Genomic DNA, 18,481 nt, shown 5'->3' with positions numbered 1-18,481 from the left:
AGAACATAAAAAGGGAAGAGGGACAAAGGGACTCCCTAAGGAAGATTGGAAGAAGAGGTTATTAATATTGGAAAACATTGCAGTTCTTCTTTTGTACCTGCAAGTTCTTGCAGACAGACAAGAAAGTGGAGTGATAATATTAGTGATGGTGATTTACTTTGGAGCTGAGTTTTTATCTTACATAACACTCTGATAAACACCAGTGCCAGGATGAGACTGAGTGCCAGACTAGTATGAATTTTTTCCTTATTTCTGTCCTTGTTAGAGGCTAAGCATCACAGAGGAGTGCAGAGGAAGGTAAAGAGCAAGACTTGAGGCCTGCTGCTCTGTGACTCCGACCCATGCTTCTCCTGCCCTGTTGCTTGGGCCCCTTGTGGTTCACTGTCTTTCCAGCTGCAAGCTTATTCCTTCTTGGAAGAACTGACTGTAACTCTTTAGCCTACTGATTATTGTGACAGGCAGGACTGTTTCTTGTGCTTGTCTTCCCTCTTAGAAATTTTGGTCAGGTACATTTCTACATTCTCACATGTTCTCATCGATTACTGTAACTGACCAACTTGGCTCCCATCACTGCCTGTCTTGCTTATTACTCCTTGTTGTCTTGGAAAAAGGTCCTTGACACTCCCTTGCATAACTTTCCAAGGCAAGGTAGAAATACTGGTTTTTTTTTTATTATTATTTTCAACCTTGTATCTGCTTGTGTTGAGAACTTCTGAGAGGAGTTAATCCTTTAGAAGTGTGGGTGGTGGGTGACTTCTACTATAGTCTTACAAGGTCTTTTCATAGTTTCAGGCATGCATCAGCAGTTACTTTACAAGGACAGAATTGGAAGATAAACTTTGAAAATCTTCAACACCCCCTTCCCTAAATCAAAACTCATCTAGCCATTTTCTCTGAACTTGTTTTCAAAATCTTCATTGGTGTCTAACTCATGAGCATATGTCTCAGTGTTTGGTATGGCCAGCATTGTGCATGTTGCAGCAAAGGTTAATATATTAGGTACAGTTCTTCTGTACCTAATATGAGGAGGGGTGGCAGCAGAGAGAGGGAGGGGATTGTCCACTCTCTGCTCTGCCTTTGTGAGCCCCATCTTTAGGAAGGATGGAAAGCTGTTGGAGTAGGTCCAGATGAGGCCATGAAGATGATCAGAGGGCTGAGCATCTTTCCTATAAAGAAAGATTGAGGAAGATGGGCTTGTTCAGCTTGAAGAAGGTTCTGAAGACACCTCATTGTGCTCTTCCAAAACATAAAAGGAGCTTACAATCAGGAGAGGGATTGACTTTTTACACTGTCTGATAATGATATTACGAGTAAGGGGGAATGGCTTTAAACTAAAAGATTTAGGTTAGATGTTAAGGAGAAATTTTTCACTCAGAGAGTGGTGAGGTGCTGAAACAAGCTGCCCTATATGCAGATGCCCTGTCCCTGGAAGTGTTCAGGATCAAGCTGGACGACATCCTGAGCAGCCTGATATAGATGGCAGGAATGCTGGAACTAGATGATCTTTAAGGTCCCTTCCAACTTAAGTTTTTCTATGCTTCTGTGATTTACGTCCTATCATAGGACGTAGTGGTGATGCTCTGTGTGTATGATATATGAAACTTCTATCTGTACTGTGAATGAATAATACGTACAGCCATCTTAGCCTTAAAATTAAATGCAGTGTTCAAAACATTAATGGTAATTAGATGCAACTTACAGAGAGATGTGTTCAGAACTGTTCTCCAAAAATTTATAAACGTAGGAGGAAATACAATTTCTCTCCTTTGTCAACGGGGACAGCAATGTAATTACTATTCATGTGGTCCAGAGAGGTTTCTTTCCTTCTGACTTCCCTTAATTTTATATTTCTTTTGATACAATTCATAAAAATAATCTGAGAATCCTATCTTTGCTCTGGCAAACAGAGCAAAAAAAGCCTATATAGCAAATGAAGAGTTTGAATTGTGCTTATTGCCTCTAGGATATTTTTCAATTTTCACCAAGGATATTCTTCACCAATTTCCTTCCATCATTCTGGAATTTTCAAAGCAGTGCAGTAACCTGTCTTAGCAGACCAGGAGTGAAAATGAACATAATTAAAAAGTGCGGTTGCCATAATAAATATAAATAACAAAGTATCCTTTTGCAAACGCAAGGACAAAAAAGGGATTTGGGGGATTTCTATCATGCTGAAGACAGGCACTGGTTCTGTTAGCTGTAAGATGGGGGAATGATATAAAGCCTAGTCTTAGTTCAACAAGATTATATTGCCAGGGAAAAATGAACGTTATCTGAAACTTTTAGTAACATCAACAATTGTATTTTTTTCTCCTCCAGAAAACAAGTTCAGTTGGACCTAGTAATGCAGATTTTCCCTCTGGGGATCCCGGAATGTACCAACTGGACATTACTTTAAGAAGAGGACACAATTTAGCAGCACGAGATCGTGGAGGTAAGTACATGTTGGTAAACACTATCTTAATACTTGGGAAATTGGATTTCCATTGGTTTAATTTTAACAAGATTATTAAAGCTTAAGAATCCAGGTTTTAATTTTGTGTTAGATGCTGTTTAAAACCATGTTGAGGTTCTTTGGTTCAAGGGCATGCAGCAAAAGGAGCTCAGGACAGCTAAACGCACACAGGAAGAAAAGTAATAGAAGGTAATATTAGTTTAGTTCTAATTTCAAGCTAGGAATGATGTGATAGATCTAATTTAACCATTCAGATTACAGCTGTCCTGTTCAGTAGTTAATTTGTTCCTTGACTGCTTAACATAAGTAATGGCTCTGTATTTTAAGACAGCAGTAAAACTCCTCTCTTTAATGGTCCAAGTGTTTCCTGTTGGTCAATCTGCTGGTCCAATGTTGGCATTTTACAATTTGCACTAAGCCACGAACAACACACGATTCCTGAAATGTATTTTGACCCACTGAAACACAACTGGCTATCTTAATGACTGCACATACAACTGTAGCTTATTTTAGATTGGTCAGTAATGCCATTCCTGAACAGCTATTTAAGCATGATAAATCTGGTTAATAAACTAGTAAAAAAATATTTGTTATGAGAGAAAAGAAAACATAGTATATCTGCAACTGAAAAAATGGTTTTGTATAGAGGCTTTCTGTGTAAACTTGGTGAAGTTATTTGGCTGATTTCAGGTCTCAAGTACAGTAGCAGAAACCAAGAAAGCTGTTTACATCAAAGGGATACTACTCCACTGATAATTACATCATTAGAATTGAAATTTTAATATTCTCATTATTGCAAGATTACTTTTTTAATATTTTTCCTCGAGGTGTATTGATAGCCTATCAAGCTTTACCTGGCATTCATTAAAAATAAAAATACTAAAACGTTTTGTTTAATGAGTTGGAGGGACATCCACATAGCTTGTCTGGGTTTTGAATGTTATCATGTAGTTCATTTATATTTGCCATTCCTATTGTTTATAAATGAACTGAAATGTGGTTATAAATATTTTGGTTTGTTTGCAAGGAAAAAATCTGTAAATATTTTCCAGATAATACAGGAGTCTAAAGTAAACAAAGGGCAAGAAATCTGCCTCCTGAGGTAGAATCCCAGTTTCTGAACTGAGTATTTGGTGCTCTGTAAGATGTTAAGTGCTTTCAAACGTCTGTTCAAAAACCTGCCACTTCAGAATCAAACAACCTTGTGCTACTTCTGATGTTTCTGCAGTGGCTAGTTATTAAGTTATTTTGCACATTTGTCACCCTGTTTTGGAGGTTTCATTTTAGACAGACACTTTATGGCATTTTTTGAAAACACTGAGCAAGTACTAAATTTTAGGTCAACCTTTTGGAGGAAGAAGACAGATACTGAGCTTGTTTTCACAGAATAGTCTTGTGGCCTGTTTTCTTACCACAAAAAGTAGATGCCTTTCTTTCTTAATTCCTTCCTGACCATGAAAACACTCAGCCCTCTATCTCAAGCAGTGGGGGGTTTGTTTTAGCAAGCCACTGCAATTGTGTCAAGAAGATTGTGTGCTGCCATAAAGAAGTGTAAGGATTCTTCAGGTCTGGTGGGGAGCTACAGGTGCGCTTCTTCCCACACTGACTGCATGTTTGATTTCAAAACCCGGGGAGAAAAATACAAAAATAGTAACTTGTTCAGGACACCAAGCTAAACCTGAATATCTGCTGTTCTGCTCTGCGTTTCGTTTGTTTTCCCTTTCCCTTGGAGATTCTCAGAGTGGAGATATTGTCAGCATCTGCAAAACTGGATTCTGAGGGCACTGTGTAGGCATTAGGAAAGCACTTTGTGGATTTAGATAGCTGCTGAGTGGAAAGTGCACAGAAAGGGATTAAGGTTGGGAAGTCATGTTTTCTCTGAATGCTTTCTAGAGTATTATATATATATATATATTTGTTTTAAGTAAACCCAGAAATGTTTCACTAACAATGAGCATGTAAAACTGAATTAATACTAGGAGTTTCTGCGGATACCAGAGGAGATGCAGCAAGTTCATGAAAGTTCACTAAGATATTGAAAGGTGAAGGGAAAAAAAATATAAACACAATTCTTAAAGTTTTTGTTTGTTTGTTTGTTTGTTTAATTTAAATTCTTGGTGCATAGAAAAAGGACATTATAGGAAAATAATTTACTTGCTTGCCACCTTCTCATTTTCCCATCAATACCTGTTTGGAGACACCAGTGTAGACAGAATACTTTGTCTCATTGGAAGTTCATTCTGAGCCAGTACGAGCATTTCTTCTGCATTGCCTACATGCTTTAGCACTGCTTGTATTAGGGATTTTGAGCCAGAAGGTGATTATGGGACAATCTCTTTGAAGCACTGTGTAAATATATATATCCAAATGCCAAATGGAGCTGTCAAGACTTATCTGTTGGATATTAAAATCAGAGAGTGGAAGATTTCTCAGGAATATCATGAAGATGGCATATACTATAAGCCGTAACACCTTCTCTCCAAAATCTTCAGATTCTCTGCTTAAAGCCTGACCATTGTTCTTTTTCTGAGTTTTATGACTCTCACTCCAAAAGCATAATGAAACTATATTGTAGAAAATACTTCTGGTTTTAAATTCAGCTTTTTGCTCCTTAATTCTTGAACTTTAGTTTCTCATATCTTTTTAGAAACCTGGTGCTGAACATATTGCAGTATTTGAATTCAGCACTGAATTCTCATGGCATGAATGTTCTGCACGCTTTGTCTTACCCAAATTTATAAAAAGAGTCACCATAACATTCTCTAAAGAAAGGGAAAAGATTGCAGCTTTATTTATGTGGCTAGCAATGCCAGTATTTGTCATGGCTATTAGTTGATAAATAGCACTGCTTATAGTCACAACAATGGAAGAACAGAACATTCTTAATGAGAGGACCAACATCTTGCTGTTCCTTTCTCAAAGTGTGGAAAATAGCTCTTGTTATTGCAGACAATAATTCTGCACAAGTATGTCAGAAGGAAATGTAATTATTCATTTTAAGTTCTCATTTTTATAGAAGATTCTGCCTTCAGTCTGATACAGCTTTCTTTCCGAGTACCACTCAGCTGTGGTGCCCAATGCCATCTCAGCTGTATGAGGATACAGTTTACATTTGTGCTTCTGTCAGAATCCTTTTGTGACCACAGATATGTTTTATAACTATGGGACTTGCTTTATTTAAGCCCTTCCTAAAGTAAACGACATACTTAGTTAGATTTCAACATTTGTTTTCCAAGCCTCTTTTCCTTAAGAGCTGTGGAAAACTCAGTATTTTTAAAAAAAAAAAAAAAAAAAAAAAAAAAAAAGAAAGTCAGTAGTATTAACAATTTAACCTTATACCTTATATCTTTGTTCTCTTTTTTAATTTTTCTTTTTTCTTTTTTTTTTTTTTTTTTTAATAAAGCGTGTAATACCATGTATGCTTTGGGAGTTTTTTCTAGAATTAAGATTTATGGATTGAAAAAAAAATTGATATGTTACTTGTCTTTGAATTGCATGCAGATTTCATGCAGCCACTTTCAATCAGTAATATGCATTTACAATTTTTTTTTCCACTATCGCTAATATGTATAATTTTTGTAAAGAAAGAGATAGAGAAAGTGATTTATCCATTTTTGCTTCAAGAGTGACTCATGCTGAGATGTAAACTGAAATATAGTAGGGAATTACATTTTAGTCATTGGTATTCTACCATTCTGTTCAGTTCAAGGAACAATATCCAAAATATTCTTTTAAATGTTTTGAATAGATTTTCTTCACAGTCTCCTCTTGTTTCACTGGAGCCTGGAAGCCACTCTCTTTTGTGTTCTCTGAGAAATGTGCATGCTGATTTGCAGTTCCATTTTAGGCAAAGTTGGGCAATAAACTGTACAGATTAACTTCAATAATTCTTGCGATTTGTGTTGTAAAAACAGGCTAGATACAAGATGAATTGTAACAAAACACATGAAGACTTACCTGATCTTGCAAAACAGTGTAAGGAGAATTAATTTTGACTGTGAATCTTTTATCAGATCTTTTATGATGATTGGAAGCAACTTATTTTGTTTGTGAAGTCTTCAGGAGGAGTTCCTTGGGAGAGGCACTTGTATAAGGACAGAAGGCTTTGGCCTTTAACTGGTTAACGTCACCAAATCTCCTTGTCTCTCTGTGCAGAACATTGATCTGTAGGGCTTCCTAAGACTTTATAACAATAGTTGTTTCTTATGTGGCTAACTGATATGGAAGCTTATACCCAAAGTGGTAAAAAAAAAAAAAAAAGAAAATATCCAGAAGTAGTGTGCAGTATGCAGTGCCAACGCTGAGTTTCAGTTTGATTGATCTCTCATTTTCAATACGAAATTTTTACATCATTCAGAAATTAGCTGTTTGAACTGAGGGTAACTAGGAGAGAGCATAGTCAAAATCAGGAAAATGTCGAGGAACTATAATAGTGCAAGAATATAGATGGATAGTTTGCTTTTTATCTGTATATCTCTTTATCCATTTACATCTTTAGGATCTGGAAGGAAAGTAAGTGCCAATGAGACGTTAAGTAAAATAAGAGGAATCAGAAAGCTTTTAATATAGTTCTGATTCTACGCAGCCACAAAATATTTAAAGCACACTTATATGGGACAATACATTTAACATTTAATACAGAAAAAAATGTATTTTGTGTTTGAGCAGTGCTTCACTGTTGTAGAACACTGAAATCCAATTCTTAACTTGGTTAAAATGTAGTGCAGACAGGGTAGTAATGCAGATTGAGAAGTTGTTCATCTTCATGATTCAGATAATTTTTTTAAATCTGTGAAACACTACTAAGTCTGTTACATAGTCAAGAATGATGGGAACACGTTCATGTTCTCTTTCCTGTAGAGGTGATATGAGGAGTGTAGTGTGGTGTAGTGGAATGTTTCTGATCTGGGAAGCAGTCATGGGACAATAGCCAGAGAAATGCTACTCACAATATAACAGGTAGCCTGGAGCCAAATTGTTTTTAGAAGGCATTGGAGATCAGTATTTTTGTGCTACTAAATGGAAACATTTATCAAACCCTTAAATTGTATATTTTTATTTTACTGTATTAATCATATCTGGAATTTTGAAGCTATTTAATCCAAAGGAAAACAAATTCCTTCTGGGGTGGAAATCAAAGGATTTATATGTTAATTTATCTTGAAGTGTTTTAGAGGAGTTGCATTTCTTTGACTGAGTCAAAGTCAAGAGAATTGCAATTGTGGATTTCCATCTTACTGTCAACAGATACAGAGTAGCAGTGCCCAGTGCAAAATGCAGACTGGAAAATTACTTTCCGGTTCTTTCTCTGCTCTGCCTTGATGTTTCTGACACTGTTGTTGCTGTGCAATGGATGCACTGTGGGACTGCTGAGGAGCAGCTGCTTGTGCCTTACCTCCTGCTGCTTGGCAGCAGCCAAGGTTCATACCTGAGGGTGACTGGCAAGTAATTGGCCTTTTTTGGTGAGTGAAGAGCAAGGAGGAAAGAGCAAAGTGCAGATCTGAGAAACGGGGACAGAATATGTAGACAGGCTGGGCGCTCTCCCCACATGCTGTGTACAGTTTTGTCCTTCTGAGCAAAAGGTGCCAAAGGTCACTGAAGGATGGATTCAGTCTTCTGCTCTAGTTGATTCTGACCTGTCTGATGTGGTGCCTGCTCCCACTGACTGGTACCTCACTGCACTTGCTCCCTTCTATCCAGCAAACTTCTCAAGTCTCCAGGCAGAAAACATGTGGCTTTCTATTTCTGTCACAGTCTGGAATTCTTACGCAGCGTAGGAGATCTTCACTGGTTGTCAGTTACCTACTGTCCTGCTAAAAACTTTAGAACATGTTCTTCCCTTCGCATGGGCAGTTGAAAATAAGACAGTGCCTCATTTCAGCCTACTGAACTCTTCTCCTCCCTTGTATTTAGGTACATCAGAGCTGTGCTGCTTGTTTTTATTTTTTTCACCATTATTCCATCACAAGACCGTGGAAACATCTGGGGATACCACATGGCAGTTTTATGAAAAGATTGCTAAATGCAGTTCCCCCCACTCTCCTCCCCCCGTGGCTTTAAAGGACTGTCTTTTACAATGGGAAGGTCATAGAATCATAGAATGAAGATGGACTGTCCAAGTCTACTTCATGTCTCAAATAAATTTGTGGTTATTAAATATTTTGAGAACATATCTTAGCTGCCCATACCATGGGATTTTACTGTGAAATTTTCTATGGCTCCAAAGTAAAAAGTTGTAGTACCTCTGAAAGCAGCAGTTGTTGTGAATTTCCTCATGGCTAGCTCTGACAGAGACTGTCAGTGCTGGCTCTTTGATACCATTATTAGAAACTGGCAAGTAATGGCATTTTTCGACCACCACTGCCTGAAGGCTAGCAGCTTCATCACAACCCTAATAGTTAGGCATCCAAATAAAATACTGAGTTTTTGGAGCCTCGGAATGCTGTGAGCCAGAATCTATATCTCTGGGTAGCATGCTATTTAATACAGCAAAAAGTTTAAAAATCCTCAAATGGAATTTTATTTATGAGAGTTACATAGATTATACAGAAATATTTATTAGTATGACTCAGTGGTTATACACAAATGTACTCAGGAAAATTATGAATTACTTTGTAGTTTTGTTTCAAACTTGCATTGGCCAATTGCTTTTAAGCACCTGGATTTGAAAATTCATATGCGGTGAAGGTGAAGTTGTATTTAAGGTTAACTGTGGACCAAACAGGTGCATTGCAGATTTGGAAATTACAGGCCATTAAATGACAATATAACACGAGGAACAGCAGTCTTAATGTACATTTTACTTCATTGTGGATTTAGAATTATTTATTTTTGATTTAGACAATAAATCCCACCTCTATTGAAGTTGATAGTAACATCTTTATGAATTTGTGTGGACCAGAACTTACTCTCCTGCAAGTCTTGTGTACAAAATAGTATATAAAATATATTAGAATCCTATGAAACTGCCATAGAAAGAAAACAGTAAAGTTTTCATTAGTGTCTTTGGAGGAACAGTCTCAGTAGATGGCTCACTTCTTCTAGAAAAGGCCATTTGAGGAGTTGAGCTTCACAGTTAAAAAGCTATTAGATCACTAACTGCTCATAAATACTTGTATTTACCTTGCTGAGGTAACTTCGGGTCATATTTCTTAAACTTAAATTACAGATCACCTTAGAAGAACAGGAGTAGAAAATTCGAAGGAATTCTAATGAAACTCAGATACTCATGCAACATGCAGTGTAATCTCTCAGAAGTGATTAGAGATGTTGCAGTGGTCACCATAACTTGAAATGATAAAATTTGTAGTATGACACAAGTTGAGATAAGCTCAGAGGATTCTTGTCCTCTGAAAATTTATTTTCCAGGATATGAAGCCTACAGGCTTTTTCTCATTTAAGGTGCTATTGGTCTTCCGTGCATTTTCAACTGAGCTCATGATAAAGCATGAGAAAGAGCATAACTGATGTTTAAATTTGGTTGCAAAATCTGTGCTGGTACATGTTAGTTAACGCTACTATCATCACTTGGCTATCCTTAACTACTGATTGAGAATGTTTTTGGATTAACTTACCTGTACATGTCAGTAAAGCAAAGAGCAGTTGTTAGAAAAAAAAATTAGCTGATTATTAAATAGTTGTGTTATAATTGTGTGAAAAAAATAGGAATTTTCAGAACTACCTGTATCAGAATGGTAAGTAAGACAAAGTGCTTCTCTCTTAGAACCTTATCTCCTTACGTTCTTTAATTTTTCCTACATGTTCTCCTGCTTTAATAACTTAATACTACGAAAAGCATGAATTTAAACTGTGGTATGTTTAATTTTCCTGGACATCTCATGAGGCAATTTTTCTGACAATCATGTAGCCCTCAATTGTGGTACTCCAATTGTGTGATTTGTCCTACTGTGTTTCGTAGAATCATAGAATCACCAAGGTTGGGAAAGACCTCCTAAGATCATCCAGTCCAACTGTTCACCTACTACCAATGTTTCCCACTAAACCATGGCCTTTAGTACAACATCTAAACGTTTCTTGAACACCTCCAGGGATGGGGACTCCACCATTTTCATGGCCAGCCCATTCCAACACCTGACCAATCTCTCGGAGAAGAATTATTTCCTGATGTCCAACCTGAATCTCTCCTGGCACATCTTGAGGCTATTCCTTCTAGTCTTATTGCTATTTATGTGGAAGAGGAGGCTGACTCCCACTTCACTACAATCTCCTTTCAGGTAGTTGTAGAGAGTGGAAAGGTCACCCCTAAGCCTTCTCTTCTCCAGATTGAACAATCCCAGCTTCTTCAGCTGCTAGGTCATAATTTCTAACTGAATGCCATGGTTTCCATCTCTTCCTGCTTATTTGCTGTCTTATATGCATTAGTGTAGAGGCCCTTCAGCTGGACTGCTGGCTACATTACTGTAATGGAGAAGCCCTCTTATAATTTGAGGTTTTTACCTACTGCTTTCTAATATGACAGTATTCCCTGACTCTTCTCTATCACTCAGCAGTACATCCCATTTCCTTCAGTAAATATGGCTTAAAGTGCTGTTGATAAGCCCTGCCATCTTACTGCCCAGTGTATTCTTAAACCTCCTGGTTATTTGCATCTCATCTGATGTCAGCATGCTTAGTCCATTGAAGATGAGTTCTGGATTATAGGACCCAAAGCCCTGAATGTGACACCATCCACACAGCCATTCATTCAACTGATCCACTCTTCTCCTTCTGCTTGGTTCCCAGCCTTTATCAGGGAGGACTGTTGAGAACACTACCTGTGCTCCAATCCCTTCAATGTATTTCCGGGGGCATAAAGTCTTTCTTAATATTTTATAATTTCCTAATTGTAGCCTGTGTCCCAACTTGTAATGCTCTTGCTCTGTCACATTGGGTAACCTTATCCTATTGTCCTGAATACGGGGCCCTGGTGGGAAGCTGTCTAGAGATTATCCAGGTAGGCAATTGGTGCCTTAGTGCCCCTCAACACAATGTTCCCAACTATTAAGACCCTTTGCCTTTTGGCAGCACTGGTTCTGATTTGAGCCTTCAGCTGGAGCATCTTAACATGGTTGTCCCTTTAGAGATCTAAACTGTTATCCACACATTCTTTCCATTCCCAGAGCTTTGTATCTGTTGCTTCTGGGGACTTTGGAAGCAAGGGGGAAACTCCTGCATCCTGAGGATGACTGGTCTGCAGTTTTCTGGATCATCCTCCCTGCCCTTCTTCAAGACTAGTTCTACGTTGACTACCCTCCTATCTTCAGTCACCCCTCCTGTTCTCCAAAACCTTTCAAAGATGACAGAGTGGCCTGGCAATGACTTCTGCCAGCTCCCTCAGCACATATGGGTGCATCCCATTGGAACACACTGATTTTGGCTAGATACTACCTGATAAGATCCTCCTTGACCAAGGAGAAGTCTTTCATTCTCCAATCTCTCTCTCTTACATCCAGGGTCCAGAATTCTTAAGGCAAAGTCGAACTAGTAAAGAATGAAGCAAAGAGTATGTTTAGTATCTCCACCTTCTCATCATCTCTTGTTACCAGGACACACACCTCATTCAGTAGTAGACCCACATTTTCTCTAGCCCTCCGTTTACTTTTGGCATACTAGAAAAAGGCTCTCTTGTTATCCTTCGCCTCCTTTCCCAGATTTAATTCCAAACAGGCCTTATCCTTCTCCTCATTGCAGCCCTGCAGGCCTTGACATTTCCATGTTCTTCCCAAGCTGACAGGTCTTTTTTCCACATTTCGCTTACCTTCTCCTTGCCTTTGAGTTTATCCATTATCTCTCTGCTTACCTGCAAGTCTCCTGCCACCTTTTCCTGATTTATCATTCATAGGGATTTACTTATTGACTTACTCATTGCACATCTGCACTCATTCAACCGTAAAAAAGATGTTTCCAAGTGTATAAACATTTTTCCCCTCTTGTAAATATTCATATGTTCTTTGAAAACAAAAGCTATTCATACAGGGAGGGTACATGATGGATTGCTTTCTTCTCATCTAGAAGCACAAGGGTACAGCTTGTTCTGGATGGCATCTCCAGAAGATGGAGATAAATTCTTCTGATTCTTCCAGAGCAGAAGGTTGTCAGCAGTAGTCAGCATGGATTCATCAAGGGCAAATCATGCTTAACCAATCTGGTAGTTTCCTGTGATGTCATGACTGGCTGGGTGGATAAGGGGAGAGCAGTGGATGCTGTGTACCTTGACTTCAGAAAGGTGTTTCACAATGTCTCCCATGGCATTCTTGTAATGGTTAGAAAGTGTGGGATAGATGAGTAGATAGTGAGGTTGATTGAGAATTGGCTGAATGGCAGAGCTCAGAGGTTTGTGATTAGCTGCACAGGGTCTATTTGGAGGCCTGTAGCTAGTGGTGTTTCCCAGGGGCTGTGCTGATCCTGATCTCATTCAGCGTTATTCATTAATGACCTGAATGAAGGGATAGAGTGCGCCCTTAGCATGTTTGCTGATGATACGAAGCTGGGAGGAGTGGCTAACACACCAGAAGTCTTTGCTACCATTCAGCAAGATTGGACAGGCTGGAGGAGTGGGTGGAGAGGAACGTGATGATATTCAGCAAGGGCAAGTGTGAAGTCCTGCATCTGGGGAAGAATAACTGCATGCATCAGTACAGGTTGGGGGTTCACCTGGTGCTGAGGAGCTCTGCAAATAAGGACTTGGGTGTCCTCGTGGACGACAGGTTGGTTGTGAGCCAGCAGTGTGACCTTGTGGCCAAGAAGGCCGGTGTTATCCTGAGATGTGATAAAAAGAGCATAGCCGATAGTTCAAGGGCGGTGATTGTCCCTCACTACTCTGCCCTGGTGAGGCCACATCTGGAGTACTGTATAGGCAAGGCAGTTCTGGGCTCCCCAGCTCAAAAAAGGCAGGGAACAACTGGGGAGAGTCCAATGGAGAGGCACAAAGATGGTTAGAGGCCTGGTGCATCTCCTTATGAGGAAAGACTGAGAGTCCTAGGATTGAAATCTGGAGAAGACAGAGAGGCGATTTCATAATTGTTTATAAATATCTGAGGTGTGGGAGTCAAGTCGCTGGGGGCAGACACTTTTCAGAGATGTGCAGCAATAGAACAAGGCGTAACAGGCACAAACTGGAACACAGGAAGTTCCATACTAGGAAGAACTTCTTAACTGTTAGAGTGACAAAGTGCTGGAAAGGGCTGCCCAGAAAGCTGGTGGAGAAGGAGATATTCAGGATCCATTGTGGAAACTTTCCTGTGCCACCTGCTGTAGGGAGCCTGTGTCAGCAGGGAGTTGAACTTGATGATCTCTAGAGATCCCTTTCAATCCCTGTGATTCTGTCATTCCGAGTTGTAAACATCACACTGAAGCTTTGAATCTGTGTATCTGTAGTGAAAGTAACAGTGGTAAAGCAAAAGGACTTTGACAGAGCTAAAAATAAGGTGGAAAAAGAAAGATTAATCAACAGTGTAGTCACTTATAACCTGGAATGCGTAAGCTCCAGATGTAATCCCTTCTGGGGGATTCCCAGTAATTGGGGGGATCCCCAATTACAAAGAGCACAATAACACTATTTGATAGAGCAAATTCTCAGGTACAAAACACTCTCTTCCTGCCTAGTCACTACCATTATTCATTTTCACTAGTGATGAACAACAGCTTGCATGCTGCACACGTAAAAATTTGCACAGCCATCTGGAATGTTTCTTATCTCTCAGATTTCTGTCACCACTGCTGAAATGCACCACCCACTGTCTCACTGTGCTCACACCTACTGTTTGATCTGCATCAACATACAGCATCCATTGATGAATGTCAGTGGGTGCCATTTTTTTCCTTATGGAGGATTTCAGTGATACACCTTTGTTCCATACGTACTTCTGTATCAGACACCATTCTGTCAGATGGCCCCTCTGCTGCCATCTGTCACACAGCAATGACATGTAATGAGTTCTGGTGAGAAGGTTCAACCTCTACTGCCATACAACCATGTAGGCCAACATCATGAAATACAGGTATTACTTTTGGAGCAGCCCTTGTATGTTACTGAAGTGCATGGTTTAAGTACTGCATCACTGTACTGCGGAAATGCAATTGTTCTCTGAGGATTCAGGTGGAACAATCTGATCTCTTAATTAAGTCATTAGAAGAAATCAAACACTTTTGGGCTTAGTATGTTTAAACAAGAATTGGAAGTGTTACTTTGTTAGCACACTGCTGTTACGTCTGTATGGTTTTTTTTTTTTCTCTTTTGATGACCTTAAAAAAGTAATGAAATAAAAACATTAATGTTTTTCAACTAGTAAATTAAAATGTTATTTAAGAGAAGTTTCACATACTGTATTTCTGTAAATGCTCCTTTTGTTTCATAAGCCTTAATGGTTGAGGTGTTTTCCAACCTAAATATTACTATGATTTTGTAATTAGTTAGTTATTTAAATGGGTATTTCTTAAATGCTTATTTTGGCCTCATTTAAATCTTTAGTTTGTGTTTTTCATTGGCAGACACAAGTCTTAGAAAGAAAGACTAAAAGTTGTAACTGTTTTAACCCATAATTTTTTAATGGGCACTGAATAATTAAAGTTTTCTATTCCCTTTTGACTTTTGATTAGAAGATCTCTACATCTTGTAACACCTATGTGTTCACTGAATTTGTAATTAGCATTTTCATTCTTAAGATATTAATATTCCGTAAGTGCTTTTTAAATTAACTATTGTCCTCTTTGTGAATTAGGGAGGTAATTCTATGTGACGTGGACAGGACAGAAACTAGGAATACTTGTAGGAAAGCTGTAGTTTTTAGTGTAAGCACTTGTATAAGTGAACAAACCAAATTGTATTTGTTAAATTAATGGAAAATAATTTGCAGTAAATGTATTTCCTAGCTTTAATACTGGACTACCATTATTTCTGAGCTGACATACGCTTTATGTTTCTTTTAATGAGACTTTACGTATTGCAATGTTGAAATACAGGATGTACAAAATATTTGAAACTGCTAGATGTTCTGCCTGATATATTGAATTGAAACATACTTGAGAAACGTCTTTCCATTTTTTCATTTGACTTGATTGTAAGAAAGTAAGTTGATACTGAGGAACCTTGCTAAGAAGGAAATGAGTGTGGATGGAGTTGGGAAGAAAGGGAAAGGCCCAGAAGGAAAGTGAAAGAAGACTTGATTGAGTGAATCAAAACCAAATTGTTTTACTAACTACTACCTAAGCTTCTTGAGAATTATGAAATTGAAGTTGTTGCACACCTCTGTACTTATATGAAGTTAACATGGTGTAAATTATACATCAAAGTGTAGGAGTAAATTTTCTATCATAAATTTATTTGCATAATGATGATTTGGTGATCAGATATAGGTAAAAATCTAGTGAAGCTCTGAGGTTAAAGAAGAGGCACAATAAAGGTTCACCGATGCTCATCTTTTATCAGTATGGGTTCTTTTTTTGGAAAGTCCAACACGCTTACAGTGATGCCTGAGTTTTCTGACTTAGCAAATTAGAGCAGACTGAAGTTGTGGATGGCTTGTTCTCTGATACATAAGGAATCTCTGGAATTTCATGAGCTGCCTTATGAGAAATGCCTGTATTCCTGTTTGAGAACATCTGAGTGAGGGGCAGGTTGACTTTCTGGAGTCATTGCTATTAAGGCCATCACAGCATGTGTGAGGACCCTTTCATGACTTACACACTCTAGTGTCACTACTTCAGCTATTTACTTTTTTTTTCCTAAAAACTGTAGATCAAACAAAGCAATCCCAAGATTGAAATAAAAAATGGAAGACTAATAGAAACACATCTTAGGCTAAATTATCAGTCTAAGCATAAATTAATTAAGAATGCACTTTGATGTTATTTTTGCTTCTAGAAATGTGTACATTAACCATTTTCTTACAGTGATGAAACTTTTTTTTCTGTACTTGTTGGCTATTTCTTGTTTTATCTTTTGCTTGTCACTGCAACAGTCCTCATACATGCTTTATGCAAATAAAGCCTATTTTTTTACTGTGACTTCCCGTTAATATTCTTTAAAGCTTGCATCTTTTCAAATCAGCGTGGTGGGTGGGACCTAGGTGCTTTCTGTTGGAGATACATAATGAATCCTGATCTCCTTCTGTGATCGGTTGACATGCTTGGTGGATGCAGGAAAGGCTGTTGACATAGTCTATCTAGACATCAGCAAAGCCTTTGATACTATCCCACAGTGGCAGCCTGTGGCTTGGACAGGTACACTCTTTTCTGGGGTAAAGGACAGACTGGGTAACGGATTGACCACATTGACCACAACTCTTTGGGCCCAGCCGTTCAGCCAGTGTTTTACCCAGTCAAGTGTCTCCACATGCAAACCATGGACAGTCAACTTCTTCATGGGGATATTGTAGGGGACCATGTCAAAGCCTGTATTGAATTTGAGGTAGACCACATCGACAGCCTTGCCTTCATCCACTAAGTGGGTCACCTTGTCATAGAATGATAGCAAGTTTGTCAAGCACAATCTACCATTCATGAACTCATGCTGACTGGGCCTCATCCCCTGGTTGATCTTTAATTGTTCCATGGCGGCTCTCGAGATTATCTGTTCCATTCCCTGGCATCAGTGTAAGACTGATAGGTCTGTAGCTATCAGGAAAATTTTTCCAGCCCTTTTTGAAGATGGGTGTTGTGTTTACCAGTCTTCAGTCCACCGGGGCATTGCTGGTCAGCCGGGGATAGCCAGGACTATTGAAGGATGATGGAGAGTGGCTTGGTAACCACATCTCCCAACTCCCACAGCACTCCAGGTTGCAGTCCATCTGGCCGCATGGATTTGTGAGCGTCTAGCTTTTGGAGCAGGTCCAAAACTGTTTCATTGTGGAGTATGCAGGGCCTATTCGGTTCCCCATCCCTATCTTCCAGCACGAATGGCTGTATTCCCAGGGAACATCTAGTCCTACTATTAAAGACTGAGATAAAGAAGGCATTAAGTACCTCAGCCTTATCCTGATCCTTGGTCACTGTGTTCTCCTCTGGGAGAACAAGGGCTGGAGGTTCTTCCTAGCCTTTCTCTTAATGTGTTTATAGAAATATTTATTGTTGTCCTTCACCTTAGTGGATAAGTTTATTTCTAGCTGGGCTTTGGCCTTTCTAATTTTCCCCCTGCACAGTTTCACTGTGTATTTTTAATCCTTATAAGTTGTATCCTCCCTCTTCCAACAACCATTAACCTTTCTTTTGTTTCTGAGTTCCAGCCAAAGGTCTCTGTTCAGCCAAACGTGAGGACTTGCAGTTTCAACCCCTGCTCTCATTGCAACCAGGAGTGTGCTTCCCCTTGTTGGCTCCTCTCCAGCTGTGTCAGGAAGTTATCTCCAACACACTCTGGGAACATCCAGGACTGTTCACTTTCTGCTGTACGATATTTCCAGCAGATGTCTGGGAAGTCGCAATGAGAGCAGGGGTTGAGACTGCAAGTCCTCATCTTTGGATATTGTACTATTGAACATGGTTTAATGGGGAAATGTTGGTGGTAGATGGACAGTTGGATGGGATGATCTTGGAGGTCTTTTCCAGTCTTGGTGATTCTGTGTTCTGTAATCTAAAGGAGTCTTGTGACTTGCATTAGGAACTGCGGGCGGGACAAAACTTTTCTAACATTAGTGCTTAGCCTCAAATCTCTGTAGAAAATACAGTGCTGGGGAAATTGTGTTGGTTAAATGCAGGTCTGTATAGCTCACTGTCATTAACTGCCTACCAGGGAGACCTGAATGAATTGTGTTATTTGCTTTTCTTTTACGACTGAAGCTGTAGAGAGAGAGTAATATTGTATTTATTGATTTCTCAGTGGTCAGGAAACACCACCTTGTTAATATTCTCAAAAAAGAAAAAAAGAAAAAGAAACTAGATTTAAAATTGCATTGATGAAAATCTGAATTGGAAGTGGAAGCTTTGGGCACAATCTCTTGTAGCTCTGGACTATGCTTGAATGTTGCTCTCTGTTTTGTTCTGAAAGTTGTTCTGGACTGTAAGTGAAAAGCAGAAGTGGAAAAATGAATGCAT

General features: G+C 38.9%; 1 protein-coding gene across 1 annotated transcript in view; it reads left to right on the top strand.

Annotated features, from left to right (window-relative positions):
- MCTP1 (multiple C2 and transmembrane domain containing 1) overlaps window positions 1-18,481 on the top strand; it is a 229,103-nt gene that overhangs the window by 55,429 nt on the left and 155,193 nt on the right. Inside the window, exon 2 of the mRNA XM_042866191.1 lies at window positions 2,320-2,434. Coding sequence (XP_042722125.1) covers window positions 2,320-2,434 — 115 coding nt within the window. The remainder of the gene's footprint in view (window positions 1-2,319; window positions 2,435-18,481) is intronic.

The sequence above is a fragment of the Lagopus leucura genome, unplaced genomic scaffold (assembly GCF_019238085.1).
Source record: "Lagopus leucura isolate 7727_CA_CO unplaced genomic scaffold, USGS_WTPT01 Super-Scaffold_810, whole genome shotgun sequence".
NCBI classification, from domain to species: domain Eukaryota; kingdom Metazoa; phylum Chordata; class Aves; order Galliformes; family Phasianidae; genus Lagopus; species Lagopus leucura.
Note: the sequence above shows the minus strand (reverse complement) of the source record. Positions and strands in the feature narration are given on the sequence as shown.